The 13,966-nt window shown below is 45.4% G+C and overlaps 1 protein-coding gene across 1 annotated transcript in view; it reads left to right on the plus strand.

Annotated features, from left to right (window-relative positions):
- Positions 1 to 13,344, plus strand: part of SYT16 (synaptotagmin 16) — a gene marked incomplete at both ends in the record, with an annotated part of 39,538 nt that extends 26,194 nt beyond the window's left edge. The window contains 3 exons of the mRNA XM_084207882.1: positions 687 to 876; positions 11,728 to 11,843; positions 13,147 to 13,344. Coding sequence (XP_084064008.1) covers positions 687 to 876; positions 11,728 to 11,843; positions 13,147 to 13,344 — 504 coding nt within the window. The remainder of the gene's footprint in view (positions 1 to 686; positions 877 to 11,727; positions 11,844 to 13,146) is intronic.
- Positions 13,345 to 13,966: the final 622 nt, after the last annotated feature.

Below are 13,966 nucleotides of genomic sequence, written 5' to 3' on the forward strand. Positions count from 1 at the left end.
ACCTCATTTGGCCCTAGATACCAGCTTGTGGATTTCTTCTGTGCAGTTTCCATCTTGCCAGAAATGCTTAGTAATGTTCTTCTACATGACAGATGGAAGTGGAGAGCTGGGTCATGTGAAGAGGAACTGGCTGTGCTACTTCTTAATTTTCCATGCACATCACAGTTGTATCCAGCTCTGGCTATGCCAATCAATTGGTGTAGATGAGCTCTGTCATGATTCATTGTCTACAAAAGCTCAGAGAGAGGTTGTGCACGTGAAATGAATAAAACATCCTACTTCAGGTGAAGTGGAGAATAGTGAAAGAGTTGTGGTAGCAAGGAAAGTAAGAAAATGCACAGTATATGGCCAGAAACTGCCAAACTGAAAAGTGTATTCCATCCAAAAACCATTATCAAGGAGATGTACAGAGTATTAGTGTAGCAGGATGTTTGCTTATCTCAGAGGCTTTGATTTACACTCGTGATAACACTTCACTCAGAGTTCCTCATCTTTAAAGAGAAAGCTCAGAGCTGTGTTTTTGCAAAAGTGACGCTCTGATTCTTCTGGTGCCCCAGCATAATTAATTCTCAGTTATTGTAATTTCTTAGCAGAGATCTTACTAAACAAGGCCACAAGATACCAGTTAAGGGGGGGACAGGGGTGGTGAATGTCCTGATGATTCTCTCAGTGCTCTTTCCCTGCAGAGTGCAGATTCTCAGCTGAGTCTGTCAGCAATCTCTCACAGTGATAGCGCTTCCTCAACACAGTCCCTGTCGCATGGAGGGGTGCCAGAGCTGCTCGTGGGACTGTCATACAATGCCACTACAGGGAGGCTGGCAGTGGAGATGATCAAAGGCAGCCATTTCAGAAACCTTGCAATTAATAGGCCACCTGGTAAGTACTTTTACTGCTATTAAATAGCACCCTTGAGCCAAAATTTGCTTTTTTATTTTCTTCCTCAAGATAATCAACTAGAGTGTTTCTGAGCTGGGTCCCCTTGCAGAGCACCTGATTGAAAATTAAGTATTATTTCAGATCCATGGGCTGATAAATAGTACAGGGCAATTGGAGGGAATCATCTGAAGGCTCAGCTGATGGGACAATAATATCTGAATATCTTCTTTATTCCTCAAACTTTTACAATATCTGATTATGGCAAAAATGTTGCTGTACCCAAAACACAGAATTCCCAGCAGATCCATTTTAAAAAGTGAATAAAAAACTACTTTCCAAGTGTTTTTCCATAAAAAAACACTTTCCAGGTGTTTAAATGTTACCATGTGACCCACAGAGCCCTTCCTGGTACCATTAAGTGTTTCCCAAGGCTACACTTGGTTTAGTCCTCTTGCTGTGCTGCTGAGTGCTAGGTGAGCTGGTGCTCTGGGCCCTTTGGGGACCCTCCTGCTGTGAATTCTCCATTGCTGCACAAGGAAATCTTCTGCAGAAAGAAGATTTGAAAGTTGTTGCAACAGCTGAGTTTCCTTCCTCCAGTCCCAAAGGAAAAAATGGAAATTGCCTAAAGTCAGTTTATTTGGTGCCTGAGCTGCAATAAGTCCTGGAGAAGGATGGTGCTGGTAATGTCCATGATAGAGGTGGAGTCACAGCCACAGTTTGCTGCTGGTTGCCTCATTCAGGGGTTGAACAGCGGTGCTTCATTCATCTCCTGCTGTCCTTTTGCCTCCTGTCTGAAACCAGCAGCTAATGGCAACGTGAAACAGCCTTTTTGTTTGTGTCTGTGATGTGTGCCTGCTTGTCAAAGTAGGTAAACCTTTGGCAGTTCCTTGCCTTCTCTGGATTTGACAGAGTATCTCGAGCTGCAAAACACTGAAATGGCTTTTACAAGATGCTCTGCTCTTTGGTTCAGATCTAGCAAAATATTTATGAAAAATTTCAGTACATGGATGTGAAAACTCAGGTTTTACACTAAACTATACTTAAGTAGATTACAGAAATAATCTGTCATCAGTCAGTCCCTTGAGAATTAAGGGCAATTCTGTGCAACAGTAAAGCCCCTGACCCCAGCCTGTGTAGCCCTCCCTGTCTTTTATTAGCTGTGACAGGATACCTCTCCACATGGGTTACTTAAAGGCATGTTCTTGTTTGCATGTACCTGGTTTAATAAAAGGTTTTAAACTGGGATCTTCTTTATTAATTTAAAACAAAGGTAAACTAAGGCAACCATGCCCCAGCAGGAAAGCTCTCCTGTTTACATGTGCTGCAGAGTAGGTACATCCTAAAGTTTTACTCTCAGAAATGAAATTAAAGTAGTCCCAATATAGGTCCAAATTAATTTTCAGGCAACTGTAATGCCCACTTCTTTTTCCCATAAAGGAATTTCATCCTTTTTGTATCCAGATGATACAGACCAGTGTCAGACCACTGTCTCTCAATGTTAGATCAACTTTTAGGTGAAACACAGAAATCCATAAATTATTATAGGCAAACTCTGAACCTATCAAAATCTGCTTCTTTTATTCCAAGTCACAGTGTTGCTTCTGCCTTCTGAATTGTTCTTCTGTGCCTGTAAAGCCCCCAGTAGTGTGGTGAGAGAAAAAGAAAACCCAGTGAAGCAGAAACTGAAGGAAATTAAAAAGGAGGAAGGAAACCAGCCCTTGTCTCAGTGCTGGAGTAGCACTTCACTGATAACCCCCAGGCACTGCAGAGCAGTTTGTTACTGTCTCCAACATGCTGCTGGCTGAATGAGATGCTCAATAAGTCCTTCACAAAGTGAAGCTAAAACTGCTGAGCCCCTTTCTGGAGGGTGAGCAAAGAGCCCTTGTGTTTTCTTAAATAGGTGCTGTTTGAAGTTCTGCTGTTCAAGGCTCAGAGGGAGTGATTTCTTTAAAGTATCATGGAAATTTTGGATATAATAGCACTGTGGAACACTTAAACAGCCAGCCTAAACTGCTGTTCAGGGCAGCCATTTATGGTAAGACTGAAGGGGCAGAATTCCTCTCCATCCCCAGCCCTGGATACACAGACGCAGTTCAGGACCCATATGTGGTCCTCTCAGCTTTTAGGAATGGCAAAGGAGTTTTGAACAACAGCAAAGTCTCCAGCTGTGCTTTTTGCCCACCTTGACCTTTTTCTCTGCCACCTGTAGACCCACCCCATGTGTGAGGCCTTCTTGGCGTAAAAGCAGAGGGATTTCACTGTGTGCAGAACAAGGAACTGGGCTGGGGCATTTTAGGAAGGTGATTTTTGGTGTTGAAGACTGCAGAGGCTGAAACAGGTGGTTTTATAGAGAAGAAAAGGGAGATGGTGCATGTCTCTGTTTCCTGGGCACATTTTCTCCTTCACTTAAACCTTTAAACTGAGTCAGGTAAATGTCAAAGTCATGGGTGCTTATGTGGGTAATAAATGGGTTAGAAAACAACTGGGCAGCTTACAGAAACTTAAATCGTGCAGGCAGTGTCTTCTCTTCAGGACACATATGTGGGATTTAAGAATGGTTTGGTCAAAGATAAGTGTCCAGGTATTGTTCTGGGGAACATGCTGAGTTACAGGCCTATGCTTACATTCCCTGATCACACAAATAGATCCATTATCACTCAGAGCACTTAAGAGCACTCAAGAGTGTGGCTCCAGCGTTGGACCGTAAATTATCTGGGTGTGCCAAAAAGCCTCGTGCAGAAAAGCATCCACAGCTTTGTCAGATGTGGACACTGTTGGTATTTGAGTGCTAATGGCTTGTGTGCTGTGCACCTCATTCTCCTTGCTTCTTGTAAAAATCATTAACCCGGGCTGGCATTTTGTAGGAGTTCATATTTTGGTCTGTGGTCTTATATCTTCTTAGAACAAAATGCAGTGTGTTCGTTTAAAGGCTGTTTATTAAAAAAAACCCAAACAAAACAGAGAAGGGTACACCACTGGCAGAAATGTCTTTAAAAATTTATAACCAGTTACATACTATGTGCATGGAAGTAATATCTTGGGATCACTGTGATGGACCAGGAATCATTTGAGCTAGACCGTGCACAAACACAAAGCACAGAAATGTGTCTGCCCATGTGATGCTAAACCTTCATCAGCTGCTCTGCTGGGGGCAGCTCTGTCTCCCCTAATCCAGCCTTCCTTCTGTTCCCTTCTGCATTTCTTATGGGGTTTATGTCTGTGTGTAATTCAGTGTGAGAAGAACTATTGTGAAGTTATTCCCTCACCTAAGAAAAGCCCTCCAAGCTTTTTGGCAGCTGCAGAATTAATCACACATAATAATTGCATCTGTGCATGATCATTATTATACCAGCAGCATATTAACCCCATTAAACAAATACAATACACTGATGCTGGAAAAGACAGGAGGGGAGAGAACAAGCTATCAGGATTTCTATGGGGAACAGGAGAAATTCTTGAAGTAAAGACTTGCCTGAAAACAAACATCTACCTGAGCCACAGGTAACAATGCCAACAAGTACAGAAAATGTTCCCATAGGAAAATTAGGATCTTTAAATTAGGATCCTATTTGCTCTGGGATCAGAGTGCTTGAAAGCCATTACTGGATTTTATTTTATCAGCTTATTTTTGAGAGAAGAAAAGTTATTATCCCTGTTACATTCCTGGAGAACAAAGGCACAGGTTAATTCCTTTAATTACTTCAAAGCAGGCCAGGAAACTGAATAAAATAAATTAACTTTTAACCTGCATATCTTGCTCTGAACAGGGAACTTGCTTGAGCTCCTAAAGCTTTGTGATTCATGTTCCCATGTCATCAGTAATAGAAGAGGGATCTGTGCCAGGGCAAGCTGGGATGGATTCACTCCTCCAGACACTGGATAACAGAGCAGTAGATGTGCTGGGAAGCTTCTTGCTGCTGAGTGCTTGCCAGTCAGCGACTGTAAGATTGTAGAAAAGCACCTCTCTTTCTGCACATTCTTGTTGCCCATCCACGAATGTAGCTGGAATAAGCTTATAACAAGAACAGCTGAGGAAGCTTTGTTCTGGGTGGAAAAGATGAGGCCAGATGCAAGGAGCCCCAGGAGGATGTCTCAGTAATGAGCAGCTGGGCAGTGAGGTGGAAGAGGAAGTGTGGATGAGTGTAAGATATTGCATGGGGACACAGGTGGAATTCAAACGTGAGCAAGATGGACTCAGAGCCACTTGGGAGTGAAATATTAGGCTTATGGTAAATAGCTGCAGGAAAATGTCATCTCAAGGGTCACCAATAGTAGTGAAAAAACTCCCAAAGTTAAGGTGGACAAAATGGAAATTTGGTATTTGATTGTAAATACTGTAAAATTGTAACCATTCACTGGTGTAATGAACACCATGTACAGTTTTGTCTTCCTCTGTTCAAACAGAATATGGCAGGACTGCACAGATGTGGTGAGGAGCGTTGGAGACAATCAGGGGAATGGGAACAGCTTCCAGCTGAATAGGCTGTGCCTCCTACAATGCTACAGCAAAAGGAGGTGGGGGAGGACTCACGGAGGTCTCTAAGTGTCATTGAGAAAGTGAATTAACAACAGAAATTCTCTGTTTTCTCCTAATACAAAACCAAAGGATGGTAAAAGGAAGTGAGGAGGGAGCGGGTTCTGAAGAGGAGACAGCTCTTCGCCTGAGCTGTGAAATTCCTCACTAGAGAATGCCATGGATGCTGGAAGCCTGCTTCAGTTCTGTGCAGCACAGGAGAAATCCACAGAGGATTGTTAAATACAAAGCCTCTGGCTGAGGAAGTTCCTGAGTCACAAATCGCTGGAGATTTGAGAGTATTTGTGAGAGAACCAGCACATGCCAAATTTTCATGGATTTATGTGTGTGTGGTCCTGGGTGCTGTTGGGTGGATGGGCTGGCTGGGTACAGCTCTCCTCACCACATGTGGCACCTGGGACTGAGTAGGCTCAGAACAAATGTCACAGTCAAAACAAGTGAAAAAGGGACTTTCAAGGAGCAGCTGTGAGATTTTTGCAGGGATATTCCATAATTATTAGACTTCCTGGGATAGTGTGTGGTTATGCACTAATGTTTTCAATAGCTCTACGTTTCTAAAAGGTTGTGAAAAGCATAGTCCATGATAGAGTTGCTGGGTATAGAAATGAAGATCTTTTTGAATTAAATGACTGCATTTGAAGTGGATGGATGGCGATACCCTCCCAGTCCCGTGTCTGTGAACAAGAAAATTCTTCCCTTCCCAAAAGAAGCAGAAAAAAAAAGCCATTTCTACCAGAATGGAACCATCCTAATTCCAAATTCCAGCTGGAGCTGGGTGTTTAGTGGGAATCTGCAGTGGCACTGGCGAGCAGCAGCGTTTGCAGGAGATCTGACCACAGGCTGTGTAATCCAGCCATGCCTGCGGGCACTGCTGCTGGAGGTGACAAAAGCCGGGCTTAAGCATCCTTACATCCTGTTCCCGTGGCTGGTCAGGTGTGTATCCTTCCTGATCTGCTTGGCTGAGCATCCCTCCTTTCTCTGGCAAAGCCCCAACCCCCTCTCTGAGGCAGCAGCAATGCACTAATATGGGAAGGAGTAGAAATGCCCTTATTAGAGGAGAGTCACGCTGTGCATCCCGAGAGGGGTCTGTGCTCTGCTTTAGCTGTGTCAGCCCGGGCTGGAGCTGCACCTCCTCAGGGCAGGTGGTGAACTGGCTCTGCAGCCTGACACGTGTCCCAGGAGAGGGCAGGTGCTGTGAAATGGAGTGTTGAGGCAGCAGAGGAGGATCACTGAAGAACTGAGCTCCTAGGTGCTCCAGGAGGAGCTTCCCTTCCTGAGAGACCTGTGCAGCTGCTTCCAGGGAGCCCTCATCTCCTGCCCCTCTTGCATGTCGCTGATGCCAGCAATTCCCCTCCCTGGAGCAGTGCTTCCAGGGACCAGGGCATTCTTTTCTGCTGCATTTTAAATTAAAGGCACTGCTGGTCTGTTCTCTGATGACTCACATGTTGTGAAGGTTGCCAGATCCCAGCCTCTCCCTTGTGAGGGAGCTGCCAGCCCCGGGAGAGGGAACCTGAGATGAGGCTTGGTGGAACAGGGAAAGGGAAGTTGGCTTCTCAGCAAATGTAGTAGGCAGCTCCTAGCTCTTGTATGATCTAGGCCATAAACTGCCTTAATCCAGACTTTCATGACGTGGGGTTGGGATCAAAAGCTTGGGTCTAATCCTCCTCCCTGCTATTTTACTGATCCAGCTGCAGTGAGCCCGGCTCAGAGTGTGAATGTTGAGTGTTCTGCCCCACTGCTGGTTGAAAGGGGAGGCAAAGCCAGCACTAATGGTCTTTGGGGCCTCAGACTGAGACCTCACGTCGGGCTGCCTGTACAGAGCAGCACAGAGTGGAGCTCTGGGGCTGCTCTGCCACGCGGCGCTGCCGTTTATTATGTAGGCTGAGAGCGTGGGCTTGCCAGCTGGGGGAAATTAAGCTCCAGGCCCAAGGCTTTCTTCTACTGTGGCTGTTATTAGTCTGGATTGCAGCATGCTGACATGGTTATCCTGCTTTTGGAAATGAGCTAGCTTGCCTGGAGCGCGGGTGGGAAAGTCCGCGCGGCGCTGTGCGGTACCCTGCAGTCCTCAGACGTGAGGGGTCAGGAGTCTTTGGTTGTTTACTTCCTTTCTAAATATAAATTCGAGCAGGGGGGTTGGATGCTTTTGTATTTGCAGTGCTGTTGCTCACGGGTCAGCTTTACTAATAATGGTGGTGCTTAGTGTAAGTGAAAGCAGAAGGCTGCTCACTATGGTCCCTGCTCCAAAAACAGGAATGCATAAATTACAGTTGATTATTCCCCTGAGTTGTCATTATCAGTTAGCTCCCTCAGAAGAATCATGACAGAAATGGGTCATTAGAAGAATCCTGGAAAAACTGATTGCCTTTGCAGATGAGCTCTCCAGAGGTGTTTGATGGTTGATGGAGACAGAGCAGTCTGCACGAGGAGAGGTTTGCCCAACCCTCTGGAGTAAGAAGATGCAGCACGAGCCCAAAATGTGTCTGGCTTATTACAGCATTCCTTGATTTAGTGCTTTTCAGTCTGGTATTAAATGCTGAGATGTTGGTATTTTATGTATACGTGGACATTGTTCCGTCCACTCGTACCAGAGAGGCGAGATGAGTTCAGAGTAAAAATGCTCTGAATGCAGCAAGAACTCTTCCAAAACTTGTATGGAAAGGAGAGCCTGGTAGATGCTGTGCTAAAATTGGTCTTGGCAAAATTAGACTTTGTTCTTGAATCTTCACAGACGTCTGTGTAACCGTGGGCAAGCTGCAGTCTCAGACACTCCCAGATATTCAGAGGTCTCACTCTTCCCCGTGTCGGTGAGATGGGTGCCTAAGCAGAAGGTGAGCACTTAGGCATTTTAAAGAGTGTCAGCCCTAATCTCTTTTCCTTTTGTGCTTGATGGAGGTAGCACAAAAGTAAACACTCTGAAGAGCAGAGAGTGCTGAGACACACGGTAATGAGGCCATTACTGAACCTGAGCATGTAATTAGGTGGAAAATGTTTGCCTTCATAATGAATAGATGCTCTTACACATACATTCCTCAGTAAATCGTCAAGTTCATCCTTGCTGTAGCTACACTAATTTCCCTGTGTAACTGGGGATGGATTTTCTTTGGCAAAGTCAACAGGAGGGGAGAGCTTTCCATCCCAGAGGATCAGACTGGATCACAAGAAAAGCTGTATTTTCTGATGAGATACCTAAAAAGAAGCTGCAGAGAGCACAGTGCAGGAAGGCAAAACTACAATCTTAAAATTTAGTGAAGCAGAATAACAGCTCAGCCTCATATGTACCAACTCTGCAAAGCAAATTTCAGATGCTAAATATATGATCCACACCTACTCTTTTATTTCTGTTCAGGCAAGCTTGATTCGTTTGGCTGGTAAAATACACCCAGTGGAATAAACTTGAGGAGAATTAGCAGCCTGATTTAGTTGTGACTTGCACTGGTTTTGTGCCTGTGTTTTCTTGAGAGTGAATAGGGCTCCTGGTATTAGCTCTGTCTTGAGCACAGTCTCCTTCCAGCCTGATCCAGAGGATGCATGCAGAATCCCCACCCACCTTGGTACTGAACAGACAGGGTCTTGGTGTAGAATTATGTAGAAATCTGAGGTATATCAAAGAAAAACCAGCTTTTCTGACTTTAACTCATTGGTGGTGTGCTGGTCATTTTCCCTCAAAGCCAGCTGTGTTATCCCTCACTTGCAAAAGCTGAGGCCTCAGTCAGGGATGTGACATCCTGGAGTTTATGCTTTAAGACTCTCATCCATTCATTGCTTATAAAATTAACTGGGACATGCTGAAACAGTATCCCATGAGGTGCTCTAGCTGTGGCACCTGCTTTACTGTTAACACCTAAATCATCTGTACTGGTATCACTGTCTGCTAGATCAGTGCTGAATTATGGCATCTGCTTTTTGGATTATGAATGGGTTGACTCCTTTGGCCACTGTTCAGATGGATGTGTCACTGCAGTTAGGTGTGATGAATCCCACCTGAGCTGCCAGAACTGGTGAAAGTCAGAAGGAAGTATGACAGCAAAGTACACTAAAAGTAAAATCTACACCTCAGTGCTTTCCCTGTCTTCTTAGAAAAAGAGATGCAGGCATGTGTGGGACACCTTTTCCTAAAATAGCATAGGAAGGTAACGCTGGGTTGGTCATGAAAAAAAAAATAAAATTTGAAGTTCAAACAGAGAATTGTACTAATTACCTGCTTGTTTGTATTTAAAAATCATCCTGGTGGAGTTCTTCCAAAATTTTGAAATCCCCTTCTCAGTAAAAACAACAACAACAACAAAAAAAAAAACAACCTGATGAATACATTAAAAATAAAACCCATAAAACCCCTACTTATCTTATTTTCAGGGAGTTGCCTGCAGTCTAGACCAGCAGCCAGGACTTACACATGAGGCATGCTTCAGTGCACATTGTGCTTTGCCAGTGCCAAGTACAGTGACATCCCTACAAATACTGTAGGAGTTGTGTCTGCTTTCACATTGAGTCAAGCTGGAACAGAGGGTCCTCTCTTGGGCTTTGTGTTCCTGATGGGCCTCAAGTTGTTACAGATTTCAGTCCCTCAACACTGAATATTACAGTGGAAATCAGTGGAAATTACACCTTTCAATAAAGTGGGTTTTTTCCTCCCCAGAAACAATGAGGAAATTGAACCAAAGCTTTCCCTTTCTGTGTGACAAGTTGGTCTTTGCTGGCAAGATCCTCTCCGTGCCCAGTGCTGTGCTGGGAGCCGAGCTGGCACCCCCAGCTAATGACTGGGCTGAACTTTCCCCGCAGTAACTCGATAGCTGTACAGCTGTGCAGGCTCACAATTTGCTCCTTGATTGTCAGCCTCCTGACAGCTTTTTCAGTGGAACAGTTTGAGAGGAGCGGGAAGCCCTGCTTTGGAGACGTGGAAGCGTTTTCACACCTGAAGTGTAATTTCACACCTTGTGTTGCTCAGTAGATAAGTGCGTAAAATAGCACATCAAACGGGAACAGGAGAGGATAGAAATGCTGCAGACAAGAGAAGGAGGCTTGTTATTTATTTCCTATCTTCAGCACACTCTGCAATAATACTCACTTGCAGGAACCCAGGCACAGATTATGAAGAGGTTAGCAGAGGACTTGTCTAGCCAAGCAATCTGTCACTGTCATGTGCAGAGCGAGGTGAAAACTTACACTGAGCTGGGTCTGTGGAGCACTGGGAGCTCTGACACCGCAGTATTAGCAACCTTGTAACAGAAGAGAACTGATTAATACAGGAGGCAGCAGGAATTTAAAGAGTAGATTTACAGGAGCACTAAATTGGACCATCCCTTCTTTGTATTTGCAAGTGTGTTTTGCTCCTTGTATGGGCTTAAATTGTAAATAAAATTGACCCCACCAAAAAAGTATTATGTGAATTTGGAAGAAATATGAAACTATTATGTGAGATCAAATAATTTCACTGTTTATGCAGGGTTTTTTCCCCTCCTTTTTAAGACCCTTATTTTTTGGTATCTCAAACAATAGATCATGGAGTGGTGGAGAGGCAAGGGCAGCTGAGGGAAGCCTGGGTAAGACAGCCCCAATGAAGCTTGATTGTGAGGGAGAGGAAGGGAAGGTGGAGACACCATTTGAAATGGAGAATCCAGAGAGATGCTCATAGTCTTGGTTAGACAAGTTTGCTAGGATTGGATACCTGATATCCTGTTCTTTCCAAGAGAGTGGTGGAGGTATTCAGTCTGTGATAACTGGGAGTGGGGCTGGCCCAGCCCCATCCCCATGGGCACAGCTGTGAGCAGCAGGTGAGCAGCACTGACAGCAGTGAGCCAGGGAGTGCCCAGGGACACTGAGCAACACCAAGGGAACAGAGGGCACACAGGGGCAGGGCATCAACAGGAGGGGATAAAAGGGTGGGCTGAAGAACAAGAAAGGGCAGACCCTTGCAGCCTTCTGAAATGGTATGATGGTATTCTGTATGGACAGGCTCCTGAAGCCTACTGGTGTGGTAAGGTTTATTCTGCTTGGGGGAATGCTTAGAGCCTTCTGAAATTGCATGGTGATGCTCTGTGTATGGTGGCTGTCTCAGCTGTGATATATACTGCAACAGAGTGGGGCTGAAACATGCATCAGTTTTCTTTTCTGCTCAGCTGAATATGAGAAAATCCAAGAGGTGCTTTCATCTTCTGCTTCTCATCCCATGGATTTTACCATGAGCCCTCATCTGCTGTTTACTGCAGACTAAACTGCTGTGCTTGGATGGCTCTTGGGGGTGTGTTTTCACTGCCTGGGACTTTCATTCAGCCTGTCACCTGCCCCAAACATGCAATTTCCTCTTTTTTTTGTCTTAGACACCTACGGGAAGCTCTGCCTGCGCAACTCGGTGGGTCAGGAGATGTCTCGCTGCAAGACCTCCCTGCGCCGGGCACAGCCCAACCCTGTCTACAAGGAGACTTTCATCTTCCAGGTCTGTAGGAGCCATGGGGGGTAGGACAGTCAGGACAGATGGAGATGAGAAGTCTCTGAAGCCAGGTTGTGGAACCTGGGGTTTATTGCAAAGGGCCTGGGTGCAGGGGCTCTGCTGGGAGCTGCCAGCCACAGCTCGGAGCAGGCCCGAGAGAAGTAAAGAGAGTGGTTGTCTTGGTTTGGAAAGGCAGGAGTCTGCTAAGGAAGGCAGGAGCCTCCCCTGAAATGGAGAATGTAAACCCTCCCCACCCCTCCAAATCGCTATGAATTTTAAATTAAGGGGCTCTCAGGCAAAAAATATGGGAGCAGGAAATAACAGTTCTTTAATAGAGAAGAAAAACAAAAGGATAAAATAAAACAATGCAGTGCACTAGAACAACACTGACAGAGTCAGACCTGACACCCTGTGGGTCAGGGTGTTAATAGCAGTCCAATTGGAATTGTGGCTGCCGCCCTCCTGGAGTGTCAGGTGTGGTTCTGCTGGAGCAGGGATCCTGTAGAAAAGGGGGTAGTCCTTCTCTGAAGATCCAGTGGAAGAACAGGCAGCTGCTGTTCCTCTGGGAAAACCAGAGGAGAAGCTGTGCAGTTATTCCAGAATCTCCAGATTATATCTGGGTAGGAATGCTTGGCTCCTCCCTCTGGGCTCGCATCTCCCAATGGGATGCTGTAGTTCTTATCAGCCATGCAGGGACATTCAGTAGCCTGTTATCAGCAGATGTCCCCTCCCAAGGGAGGAGTGATTGTGGTCGTCAGAGAGAGAGAGATAAGGCAAACTGCCCACTTGACAAAAGACACCTGCCATGGAGATGGTGATAGAACACATCTTGCCTTGCAATTTGGAACAGTGGTACAGAGAAGGCAAGAGTGTTGGAAAGAGGATGACAGAGTAAAAGAGGGGATCAGAGGGTGAGGTTCCCATTACAATACAATAAATCTTCTGTGTTGAATATTCCGATTCTCACTAACCAGTCTAGTACAATATACAAATCCTACAGCATTTACATACAGCATATAAGAATCATTACATTACCATACTGTGTTACATTTTAAACCTTAAAAACTCCTCTTTGGACTCCTTCTGCTAAGCTAGTAGGGTCTGCTTTGACCCTCGGACCTGTCTGCAAGCAGAGGGTATTGTTTCATCAAAAGGGGATTACCTTCAGCCGGCCACACCATTGTTTTCCAGTTGTTCAGTAACTAAGGTATCTCAAAGCTTGCTTTCATTTCACTCTTGCTTATAGGTTTTATATTCTTAAAATCAATCATATTTATAAGGCTTTCCTGTTTCATCTTCCCCAACGCAGGTCGCCCTCTTCCAGCTCTCTGAGGTCACCCTGCTGATCTCCATCTACAGCAGGCGCGGCCTGAAGCGCAAGGAGATGCTGGGCTGGATCTCCATGGGCCACAGCAGCAGCGGGGAGGAGGAGCAGAGCCACTGGCAGGAGATGAGGGAGTCCCAGGGGACACAGGTCTGCAGGTGGCACATGCTGCTGGAGTCCTAGTGCGGCCCAGTGCAGCCTGCAGGCACGGAGGGCTGTCTCCCCTTGTGCTCTGCCAGCAGAAGCCAGCTCTGGCAGGGCACACAGCTTTAACCTGCCCCCTCCGTGGCAGGAGCTGTGGGTATCAAAGGTGGCAAGGCCTGGGAAGCAAGTTCAGTTCTTGCCTTACCAGCTTGCCCTGCATTTTCTGCATCAACGTTATCAACCCTAGGGAGAAGCAGCGGGAATTCTTGGAAAATCCTTTCCTTGGACATTGTCTTGCTCACTTTTCCACAGGTTTAATCACCACAGACTGATTCTGATGTGATGCGGTTTTCTTCTGGGGTAAACTCTCACTTTCCCCTTTTCCCTTATTTGTATTAATGAAGAAGTTTGCAAATATTCTTGCCACGCAGATAGCTCACAGAAAAGCTAACCTGCATGCAGATCACATCCTCTCCCTTTTATTATCGTGTTTCTAAGTCCTAGAAAAAAGCATTTGATACCACTGTAGACTGGATGATATATTTTTTGGGCAGCATGAGAAAGCACTCTTGAATTCTCTGTCAACTTTTAAGTGCCTAGACATTCCTACTGTTCTCCTGTACTAACAATTGATATAAGGACTAAATACTACTGGCATTTT

This window comes from Fringilla coelebs (genome assembly GCF_963513975.1).
Source record: "Fringilla coelebs genome assembly, chromosome: 6".
In the NCBI taxonomy this organism is placed as follows: Eukaryota; Metazoa; Chordata; class Aves; order Passeriformes; family Fringillidae; genus Fringilla; species Fringilla coelebs.